Genomic DNA, 12,545 nt, shown 5'->3' with positions numbered 1-12,545 from the left:
AGCCAGTAGCTGAATTTAAAAATGATAATTTTACAAGTGAATTGGTTTTTATTACATCTCATAAATGTATGTATCCAAGGAAAATGTACAGCTGATTAATTCCATTTTTAAAATTTGTCTTTTGGGGTCAATTAAAATAAGGAACTATTGAAATTTTTCTTGTTTTTGGAACTATAGTGTTTCTGATATTATTTTTCAATAAAAAGTTTTTATTAAAATAATATTTTATTATAATCTATCTTTATTGTCTCAAAACGTCTAAAATATTGTTATATTAAACAAAATGAATCGAGATTTTTTAATAACTCATTTATAGAATGTGGTTCTATAATAATCATGTTACCGGAATCGGCTAGATACATGTTCTTACCAAACATTGTAAAGTTGTTTTATTTATTATAATTACGTTTGAAAACATGGATCGCTTTTTAGTTCAGTTGGAATATAATAAACAAAACTATGTTGTAATAAACTGCACCCATAATAATCATGGAGAACGTTTTTTTTTTAAAGAAGTCAAAAACTCGAGTAGGCTACTTACTGGCATTATTTTCTTTTGATGTACGTTCACTAGCTTGGTTATGTTGCATGTTATGATACACACGTGTGTATACATTTCGGTATAAACCTACTAATATAAATTTAATTGAAATGTCTCGTTTAATTGTAAAGAATCTTCCGAACAATGTAAGTTTTTATTTAATATTTCTATTCTGTTAAGATCAAAAATTAAAATTTTTTTAATCTCTGCTAGTGCACCTTTTTTGTTACAAGAATGTATATTTTATTTAAGGGAAAACCAAATTCTACTTAAAAAGTTTAAAACACACTTTTAACTTTTCGCAGATTGATTATCTAACTAACTTCATGTTAATGCTCTTTTATTCTTATTAAGTTTTAATTTATCTATGTTTGTTTTTGTTTGATTATTTTAGATAACATCTGAAAAACTAAAGGATCATTTTAGTCAGAAAGGTTTAGTTACTGATGTTCAACTAAAATATACAAAGGATGGCAAATTTAGACACTTTGGCTTTGTTGGTTATCAAAATGAAGATGATGCAAAAAGTGCTTTAGAATATTTTAATAATACTTTTATTAGATCAGTTAAAATTGAGGTCCAACTTTGTGCAGAACTTGGTGAGTTTATTTTATTCATTTTGTAACTGCAATTGATTCATAAATTACATTATTTTTATTCTTTATGAACTGAACTTCATTTTAGTTATTTAGTTGTTAATTTTGTTTTTAAAGATGTTTATTTAATTCATGTTATTTACTAATTAGGTAACAATTTGTTATTAAATTATTAATATCCATTTTAATGCCCTTAAGTGTAGATTTACATATCTACTTTGCCTTCAATAGATCAATTAATCTTTTGACTGCACAGATGTATATATATATATATATATATATATATATATATATATATATATATATATATAATTATAAATAATTAGTATATTTTCATATTTTATTTACCCTTAATAATAATCATTATTGTGCCTATAGTTCTGCCTTTAACCCATCATTGTTGTATGCCATGCCTGTTTGGGTGGATAGGGTAAAATGTAAGACTTATAGGGACATTTTGTTCAGGGCCCAGCACCTTTTGTTGTTAACTGTGACAGGTGGTTACTGTACACTTTGTTATCAGACTGTCCTGGTGATTGTTGGAGTAAAGCTTGTTGATGTACTTGCACTTGAGCATCAACAACGCTATCTCACAAAGAAGTTGGTTCAACTAACTTCTGCTAGAATTAGAGACATTGAAAATGATGGATTTCAATTGTGGCAGACTAGCTGGGATGAGATGGCTGATGGGTGTTACACACATGGTCTTTTCGCTGATGAGAGGAGTCTGCAGAGTGCCTCTTGGTTGTCTCCTAACAAGTATATAACTCGTATATATTGGGCCATGGTGCTTTTAGCAATAGGTTGGCTCAATTCGGCCTGGCTGATTCAGGTCTGTGTTCGTGGTGTAGCATATTAGATGATTCTTTTCATGTCTTATATGTTTGTCATTATATCCCAACCCCTGTAGGGGATGACACCTGCCTTATGATGATTCCGGTCACCCCCCCCGTTCCTAGCACTGATGGGCTTTAACGGGTATCTGTCATCAGTATGATCAAAGACAATTAGAGGTAGTGAGAGGCAGCTTGAGGATAATGGGTTTATTTTAGATTTAAATGTTAACTCAAAAAGCTGGGCTGAATGGTCAGTTGTAGAGAACTTCAAGAAATATTTGGTTCTTCAGCAAGTTGTGGTGGGCAAATAGGATGGGGAGTTCAAGTTACCTGGGTGGTTAGGGACCATTTGGGCATTCTTTTATCACCAAGATAGATGCTCTGTAGTTTTGTTTTTGTTCTGTTATTTTGTAATGTTCATTTTATTTCACTGGTAGGGCTATAGCTCAAAATTTAAATATTTTATTTCTACTCAGTTCTGTTCATCTGAGTAGTTTGTTTCTGTTTTGTTTTGTGTTTATTGATTGTATGTTCTTACACCAATAGAAATGTTATTTATGGCATTTATATTGGTGGCATCCTGACGGAGGCCAAACTGTTAACTGAGAGATGTTATTCAGTCTGTGAGTTCAGAAGATGACCTCTGGTAAAGCCCATCAAGGCAAGGTATGGAGGGTGTGGTGTGGCAACCGGAATCATCACATGGGAGGATCTTCCCCTAAAGGATTAGGATGTGCCTGTAGTTGGCCTGATTTTGAATAGTGTGGTTTTGTTACAAAACTAGTAATTCTGAATACAAAAGTAAATCTAAAGATGTGATTAAGGAATTGGTTTGAGACTTTATGCATTCCATTTTTAAAGGGAGTTCTTTTGTTTTATGGCTGGAATGGAAAAATGATGTTAATTAAATGGTGAAAATGATATTTGTAGATAAATGTACTTATTGTTGTAGATTTGAACAACATGAGTGGCATATGTGATATGTCTTGTAGTTGCAACATATTAGAAATTTTGAGTGGGATACTGTCATGCATACTGAAAGTATGCATGTTTAGTGAGCAGGAAAATAGCACTGGATGTATGTTTACATGACATTGGATGTTTAGTGAAGTTTGCAGTTGAATGAGAATCCTTCCTACAAATTATTCTGGACAGATAACATCAGTGTAATTAACAGATGCAATGAAAATGTACATTAAGGAGAGATCTGTCATTTATTCTGATTCATGGTGAGGTTATACCATAGTACCTCAAATAACTAGGTTCAAACATTTTACAGTCAGCCACATATATAACTTTATGATTCTAAAAAATGGTGTATAAAAGGCATAGTTCAAATTTAGCAGAGTTCCAACAGCATGTCACAGACAGACATTTCATTGAGATCCAACATATCATTAAAGAATTCCATTGCTTTTATTTGATCAGTAACATAAATAATCATTAGAAAACAATTCGTTTACATTTATTAAAACTTGTGGAACCAGTCATATGTTGCTTCCATAGATCACCACTCTGCCTACCTCTATGGTAGAGTGATAGTATCAAGGTTTTTATCTGGTAGTTACTGGGTTTAAATCCTGGTCAAACCCAGGACAATTTTCATAAAAAATTCCCATTCCACATATTCCTACTCATAAGCTTAAAGTTTATGTGGTGAATTATTTACAAAAAAAAAGCATACTATATTTCATGGGGAGGGGTGTTGAACACTATTAAAAGATCTGTTTCTTGTTTCATTTTTATTGTTGTTTGGTGTTTTTTTATATTAATTGAAAAAAAAGTTTGCATATATTTACATTGGTTTCTGTATTTTTATTTATTTTTTAAAGTTCATTTAAAAAAAAAATTAATCATGAATACTATTTAGCATTTATCTTTTATATTTTCTTAAAATTTTACTTCCTTCCAATGGTGTTCAGATTTATTATCTAGTTTATATTTATAATCAATATGTTTAATATTAAAGTTAGAGAATTCTATTGCTCAGTATCAGTACCCATTGCTAATACTTGTGTTTGTTGTGTTTTCCTATGTTTTCTTCCTAAGGTTTTATTTTTTACATCTTATAACTGCAGGGTAATGGTGCATGTATAGAGTAAATTTCTAACAGGTAAAATAATTTATGCTATAGATGCTCAAATGAAAGAGTATATATTTGTTTATATATTATTTGTATAGGTGGTACTGATAAACCTAAATCATGGAGTAAATATGCACCTGATAGTTCAGCTTATAAGAAAATTCATCAGACTGAAATTGAAGATAACAAAAAAGAGAAAAAGAAGAAAGAAGAAAAAGTTAAAAATAAAACAGAGGAAATGATAATTGAAAAAATGAAAAAGGTATTTTCAGTAATTAGTTTTATCTATTTATTTTCTTTGGTTGTGTATAAAGTAGCAAGTATAAAATCCAATAATTTACGTACTTTATTTTAAATTTATTTTATGGGACATATCAAGAATGTGAATAACATTTGGAGCTGAAGTAGTGTGCATAAAATACTATTGTACAGCAGAGAGAGGTACACTTATACCAGTTTGTTGCTTTGGTATCCCAGTTTTTTTATGGGTGTTTGACATATGTATGGGTGTTTGACACCTGATTCAAGAGACCTTTTCAGAGTTGCTTTCTTTGAGAGTAATAAGGAACTTTGTCATCAGTCCCTGTGGTGAGCAGTAAAGGTATCACTAACAGGACTTATGACCTTTCTTTCTTTTTCCTTTTTAGCCTCCGGTAATTACCTTACAGATAATGCTTCAGAGGATGAATGAGGATGATATGTATGAGTGTAAATGAAGTCTAGTCTTGTACAGTCTCAGTTTGACCATTCCTGAGATGTGTGGTTAATTGAAACCCAACCACCAAAGAACACCAGTATCCACGATGTAGTATTTAAATCCATGTAAAAATAACTGACTTTACTAGGATTAGAACACTGGAACTCTCGACTTCCAAATCAGCTGATTTGGGAAGATGCATTCACCACTAGACCAACCTGATGGGTTAGGACTTATGACCTGCATTTTGGTCAGTTTGGCATGCTGATTTGTCATTCATTATAGTCACTAAAGAAACTTCAGTCCTTCACTTTCCTAAAGTAAGTGTAGCATGGGATTTTAAGGATGGCTATGTCATTTTTGCAAATGATATGTTGCTCATGTCAAGTACATACACACAATTTTAAAAAATTTATAAAAATATGGTTATGAAATTTAAGTAATATTTATTGAGAAATCCAGAAAGATATTTTTAGTGTTTGATAACTAGAGGTAGAGAAGGTACTTTTTTTAAATAGTTCTAAAATTGCTCAGATAATCATTGGAACAGCCTTTTTATTTATACATATCAATAAAAATCCAATTATAAGTTATATTAACCATACTGTTTACAGATTTATTTTGACAATGTTATAGAGCTTGGAAATTTTTGTATACCAAAAAAAGGATATGAAAAAAAACATTGTTTTCCCAGTTTTTCCCTTCTTTAAATGGAAAAAATGTGTTTCACGTTCAAATGAATTCTTAATAAATTAATGTAAACAGAACATTCTCTAATTCTGTGTATATTGTATTACATGCTTACATAAATGTAATGGCTCAAATTTAGGAATGTTCCTTCATTAGACTGTAAAACGATGAGACTATATCTCCATCTACAAAAAAAAAATTATTATATATTATGATTCATTGGTTTCGTAAATCTATTTGTGACCAGTTTCTACTTTGAATTTATCACTTTCATTGTTGTTTTAGACATAAATATTTTTGGTAAAAGTGATATAGTTCTTCCATATGCTGTCAGAGTGTGGACAGCAAATTGGTTTCTCATTTTTTAATCCTTGATTCAGTTCTATTCACTCTTTTTTTATTCATCATGTATCCACAGTGACATGACTGATATTTTCATTTTTTATTTACATTTTTTAATTTTGTATTTCTTTGTTAATTTTCTATTGTATCAAAATAAAATGTTAATTATAACTTTTATTCTAGCATAAAGATGACCCATTGTTCATGGAATATTTGGAAGCACATGGTAAAGATGCACTGACCATTTTAGAAAAAGTTAAAAAAGTTGAACAGGATTCAGGTGTTGAAGAAGAAGAAGAAGAAGAAGGAGATGAGGATGGCCATGAAAGTATTGTTGATAAAGAGAAAACTGCAGCAGATGCTGACATATCTGATATGGAGGTAAGATGAACAAAATTGTGTTTTAATTGTAGTCGTCTTTGCAATTTTGAATATTGTGAGTTTACAATATGAAAGTTCCTGTGTTGTATCAATTTCGGCAACCTTTAGAAGATAGGCTGGCATTAGGGCTTCTTCCTGTACACCTCATGCAGCAGCATCCATAATTATACTGGATCAATAGAAAGCTTTGTCTTGGAAATTTTCTGTTAGGTGATTCTCTGTATCCTCAGTGATTGGATATAAATTTGTATCAACTTTTATTTCAAGCACAATTAGCATCAGTTTTGTCTTCAAATTTCTGTAAACAGGTGTAAATGAAAAACTAGTGATTGTGCAAATTTGATATCAAGATTTTTGTTAATGTGGTAGCCTTGATTAAAAAAGAAATTGTTTTAAAAAATACAATTAATACAATTAATTTAACATTTCACTGCAAATGGAACTGGAATCATTGACTTAATTTCACTCAAATTTTGAGGAAATATTCTTATGAACCAAGTAGTTTAGAATTTTAGTACAGAATTTTGTCTGATCGGAAGTAAAATTTTACAAAAAATCTATTATAAAAAAAGTAGTACAAATATTGAAGTTAATTTTCTAGAATGTGACTCCAGTTACTTTGAAATTCAGTAAACTCTTGTCTATAACGGAGCTCTTCATAATAAAAATTTCTCAGAAATAAATAATTAGCTTGTCTCTTCACAATTCCTTTACCAAGCAATATATTTAAGGCTCCCTGTTTTGCAAAAGAAACTCTGAAATTTCCCTATAATGACTGAAAAATACATATTCTCAACTAGTGTTAAATCAGTGGTAATGACATTTTTGAGAGTTATGCACTAAATTATTTAAATTCTTAGAATAGTAATGAGTTACACTAGATTGCAGTTGCTGGTTTACTTTTTTCCATGAATTTTATAAATAACTTTCTTTACTTGTTATGTAACAAGGATAGGCCTTGTTACTTAGCAAGGCCGAAGGATAGTCCTTAATCAATAGCATGGAACAACTCCCTTTGCTTTTTATAGGCTGTAAATGTTTGTGAAGCAAAGGTTGTCAGTGTTAATGTTACTAATGCATTCTTGAAAATTAGTAGCCTAGAATATGTAACGAATATGACATTTTTAGTGTTGATGTAATAGTACTTTATTTTTAAATATTGTGTATGTTATTTTAATTTAAAGGTGAAAATTGGCAAAAGAAGAAGTTTCTGGCAATATGATGGAAACTGAGAAATGTAAGCTATTTTAGTGATAACCAAATTTAAAATGTTTAGATGTTTTAAAAATGGTAAGTCATTTTGTAAAGTATAACAGCTACAATCTTTGAAGAAGAATTTAAAAATGGAATAGTAAATTAAAAGAGAAACAGAAAAAACCTTTTACTAGTTGATAACTGTATAGCACATCTAAGAACTAACACAGATTAAAACTGTCTTTTTACCCACCAACACTTTAAGTGTATTGCAACTGATGGACCAAAGTATTATCAAATGTCTAAGGGCCATTACAGAAGAAAAATGCTACTTCGTCTCATTGAAGTAAGAGAAAATTATGAAATAACATTTAACTTGTATCAAGCCATCTGTATTTTTCAAAAAGCTTGTGATCTAGTTACAATTGAAACAATAAAACTAGTAGGACTAGCAAGCAGGTTCTATATAGTAAACAGCTTCTGATGATATTGAAAGTTACAAACTTCCCCTTAGTGGATGGATTAAACAGATGTGTTTTGTACTTCAAGACATCTTGTATTCTTATATTGGCATATGTACAAACGCTAATGAAGTAGCAACAGCAGCTGAATTTAGCGATGATATTAAAAGCAGGCTACCTTTATCCTGCAATAATGAAACTTCTAAGGAGTTGTGGTGTTATTAGGCTTGTTACAACACATTCTAGATGCCAAGATATTGACGTTTAATTTGAACAAATATTGCATTTAATAAATGGGATTGTTACTGATCCCAATTATGAATTATCAGTTTTGCTTAAATATTTTTTTTTTATATGATTAAACCACAGTATGATTATTTATTTATAAATGTAGTCCTGTTAATATGCTTTGCATAATTATAAAAGTTCTACTTGTCATCTACATAATAATAAATAAGCGTAAATAAAACTTACATTTTGAAAAAAAAATCATATTCCAGAAAAGTATAACAAAAGTAATGTGAAGAATATCTTATCAGAATACAGTACAAAACTGTTGCAAGAGAATTTACAATTATGATAATGATGTATCTTTTAGTCAGACTCAGAAACCTGTGCTGGTTGGATGAAAAGGCTAAATATATGCAACATACAAGCATATGACAGTTTAAATTTTCTTGTACACTGATATCAAACACTTAAGTAAGTCATCATTTTCTAATTAACTTACTTGTTCTTTAGTGGAACTATCTATTGTGAGAGGTATCAAGAAACAGCATTCTCCATGATAGTCTGACCTGAGCTTTCTCTTTTAAATTTTAGTATTCTTGATTCCCCTTCAAATCATCCAACATTTCTATCCTTCTTTTTCCTTTTCCCCTCACATTCGCTACCTTTCCTTCAATTATTACTTTTTGAATGCAGTCATGTCTTAGGATGTGGCCTATCCTATTAGCTTTTTTTGTTTTTATTTTCGTAATCATACTCCTATTCTTATTTATATTTGTCAAGACCTGATCGTTAATTACTGTCTTTTGCCAGTTGATTGATACGTGTAATTTTCCTCCTTCCTCCATAGCTACATTTCAAAATTTTAACATTCAATACCACAGAACAAAACATCTTGCACATATCTTTCTCACATCAATAGATATACTGGGTGGCGTATGAAATGATTTAGTATTGTTAAAAAATATTTATCTGAATTGCAATACAGGAAAGTAAAATACAGCGTGTTTACTATAAACCTGGAGATTATGTTCTGCTTATCACTTGTTCAATATGACCACTATTACGTCTAGCAACTTCAACACAAACTTCTATGTTGTTAATAACTCGATGACATGTATCCTCGGTTATCTTGTTGCATGCCTCAGTGATCAACTCTCGCAGTTCCATCACTGTACCAGGATGTTTTAGGAAAATCTTTCCTTTAGAAATTTCCAAAGAAAATAATCACACGGATTCAAATCAGGACTGTTCGGGGTCCAGTTCTGTCCACATGCAAAACTATTAGGAAATCGCTTTGAAATGGCATTTGCATTAAAAGTTTCACGCAGAAAGTATAAACAACATTAGCTGTGTGTGGTCTGGCTCCATCCTGCATGAACCACTAATTTTGAAACCCTTTAGCAAGAAGCTGAGGAACAAAATTATTACACAGCATGTTTAGGTAACGTTCACTGTTCACTATCTGTTCAAAAAAGAATGGCCCTCATTACCCCATGAGATAGTGGCCCATACTGTAATTCTTAGTGCATGATGCACCTTTTCATGAAGCACATGTGGATTTTTGGAAGCTGAAAAATGATCATTTTGTTTATTAACAACCTTGTCTAGGTGAAAATGTGCCTCATCTGAAAATCAAACATTGTTCAACAATACGTCTTTGTTCACAGCCCATTCAGCGAATGCCATTCTTTGATGTTTGTTGTCAACTGTTAATTTAGGCTGCATTGATTGTTATTTTATACGGATACAAATGCAAATCAGTTTTTAAAATTCCCTGTACAGATTGCCTAGAAATCCCAAGTTGTTCTTGTTGATTGGGCTTGGGCTTCTCAGCAATGTTGCTTTGACAGCTTTAACATTCTGTGGAGGAGGAACATCGGCAGGCTGTTCGTGCTTACTCTCTGAATATTGAACCATCACTATTAAATTTTTCGTAAAGTCTACATGTTGCTTTAAATGAGGGCAACTATCGTTTGAAAATTTGCATGAAACCATTTTTGCATAAGCATCACACTTTTTGTTTCATTTAAAAATAACAGATTATTTTTGTGCTGTTCAACAGTCAGGCTTCCTTTGTCAGCCGTCTTGGAACGACACACAAATAGTACACTCAGAAAGAAAAGAAACTAATATTCATGAACTGCTGTCACGTCTGCCAACATAAAACACATTAATAATTATTAACCTAAACAATTATTGCCAAAACAAATGTTGGATCATTTCATGTGCCACTCTGTACTTTTTGTTGTAAGCAGATTTCTAACTCTACTGAAAGCCATTTTACCATTTGAAATTCTGCTTCTAATTGCCCCAGTACAACTTAACTTACTATTAAACATAAATAAAAATCTAAGAAAAAGATTCATTTCATGTAACGTAAATGAATTTTCATTTATAAAAAATTTACAAAAAAAAAATTATAAATTTTTCACCAGACTATTACTAAGTTAAGGCAATAATTTAAAATAACTGTGTAGCTCCTACAAATTTTACAAATTCAACAATTCGCATTTCTAGGAACTAATAGTTCAATAGTTCATTGACTACACACAGTAATAATAAGAAAAAAGGAACTTTTTCTGTAATGAATTCATTGGGGCCGCAATATTTCTCTGTTACAGAAAAATTTTGTTAAAAGATATCAATAATACGTTACATTTTTAAAATTAAAATATGTGTATTTTTTTAAGTTATTAGTACTGCTGATTACTCCTAAAAAAATGTATTCGTATGTGTAAAAAAATGAAATCAACCTAAATAAAAAAATATGTGTAAAAAATGTAAGAATGCAAACTTGCCAGGGTATTTACAGGCAACCATTTTTTAAACATAAACTGATCACCAAAATCTATATATTTAAGAACATTTTAATATACATATATCTTCTTTTTTTTTTAAAAGCATATTCAATTTAATTTTAATTAAGATTTTTACATTTTCTTTATTTAAGAATCATATTTTTTTAAAATTATCACTAAATTATATTTTAATTGTGCACATTTATTGTGCTTTTTACAATCATTGTTTTTCACAAGTTATTGCACTTACTGTTTATTGGCACTTACTAGCTATTGCATAAGGATTCAAATTGATATTTAATTTGGTTTATACAAATCATACAATGTATTATTCACATATATTCATGTTTGTTTTTCTTTTAAACTTTGCTTGTGTAAAAACAAGATATATTTGGAATATTTTTTATCAAAAGTTATAGAATTTTTATAAGAATTAATGGTGTTGTTACTTTTTTTTATTTTTAACTGTTATTTTCATTACTAAGTATTATTATTATTATTATTCAGATTCAATTACAAAAAGGATGTCATTCTTTTAATGTAAGACTGCTAGTTCTAAATTAAAAAGAAAAAAAACCACTGTATGGAGTTACCCAATGAGATGGAAACTGCACCTTTAAATAATTTGACTTTGGTGATATGTAGAAGCCATTTTGTTAAATTTTGTTTTCAACTTATTGTGTTTCATGTTTGTTACAGAAATACCAGGATATAAGGGATGCAGTTAACAATTTATACTACAGTCAAGTATATTTAGATTTTTTAATGTCTCTAAAACAATTTTTTTTTTCAGTATTTAAGATTGAAAATGAAAAACAGTAAAAAAGAAAGTGTAAACGTGTCAGATGAATCTGAAACAAAAGGAAAAGAGAAAATTAAATTTTTCACTGTAAAAATATCTGGTTTACCATATACTGTATCTAAATCACAATTAAAGGAATTTTTTCGCCAGTGTCATCCGTCATCAATACGTTTACCTCGTGGCAAAAGAGGCTTTGGTTATGTTAGTTTTAAAACTCAGAAAAATATGAAATTGGCATTTTCAAAAAATAAAAGCTTTATTGGTAATTAAGATAAATTTTATTTATTATTATTTTTTGCAACTTGTTAAATATAATATTTTATCTTGTCTAACAATATGGACTTTTCTAATCTTCTAACAGATATTATGCAAGTTTGTTGTTAAGGAAGTGATTGTCAATAGCATATTTATATTTCTAAGACAGGGACAGAGAGATAAGTAACATTCTATTTTAAAGATCTGCTTTGTTTTTCTAAATTTTACCTTTGTCTTACTTAGATGCTGGCTGGCTTCCTTGTTGATCAGAAAGGTTTTCTTTTCTGTTTTGATCAAAATTATATATATTTTTTTTCCATGATATCACCACATAAGCTTGAAGTTTGTGTTTGGGATAGGAAATGGAATTGTTTGAAAACTGACATGCCTGATCAGGATTTGAACCCAGGACCTCCAGATATAAGACTGAGATGCTACCACTTTGTCATGGAAATTGGCAGAGATCACCATAAAAATTTTATTTAATTATAAATTATTTACAAATGTCAGATGTTAGTAAGATGGTACAGTATCTTCTGCTATTTGGGGATTAGTGAATTTTGCAGATTTATACCCACAATTTTTTTTCTTTCTCAGGTACTTAGAAAAAAAAATTAACTGTTGATTTTTGGAATTTT

The 12,545-nt window shown here is 30.0% G+C and overlaps 1 protein-coding gene across 2 annotated transcripts in view; it reads left to right on the top strand.

Annotated features, from left to right (window-relative positions):
• The first annotated feature begins 533 nt into the window (after positions 1-533).
• LOC142323701 (putative RNA-binding protein 19) overlaps positions 534-12,545 on the top strand; it is a 60,679-nt gene continuing 48,667 nt past the window's right edge. The window contains exons 1-5 of one of the 2 annotated variants that reach the window (XM_075363813.1): positions 534-687; positions 936-1,140; positions 4,155-4,318; positions 5,969-6,166; positions 11,644-11,914. In XM_075363813.1, the coding sequence (XP_075219928.1) occupies positions 652-687; positions 936-1,140; positions 4,155-4,318; positions 5,969-6,166; positions 11,644-11,914 (874 nt within the window). In that variant the 5' untranslated portion in view covers positions 534-651. The remainder of the gene's footprint in view (positions 688-935; positions 1,141-4,154; positions 4,319-5,968; positions 6,167-11,643; positions 11,915-12,545) is intronic. The other variant, XM_075363812.1, reaches the window with a different exon arrangement.

Source organism: Lycorma delicatula, chromosome 4 (genome assembly GCF_047948215.1).
Source record: "Lycorma delicatula isolate Av1 chromosome 4, ASM4794821v1, whole genome shotgun sequence".
NCBI lineage: Eukaryota > Metazoa > Arthropoda > Insecta > Hemiptera > Fulgoridae > Lycorma > Lycorma delicatula.
The sequence above is the reverse complement of the archived record's forward strand: the minus strand, read 5'-3'. Positions and strand labels throughout refer to the sequence as shown.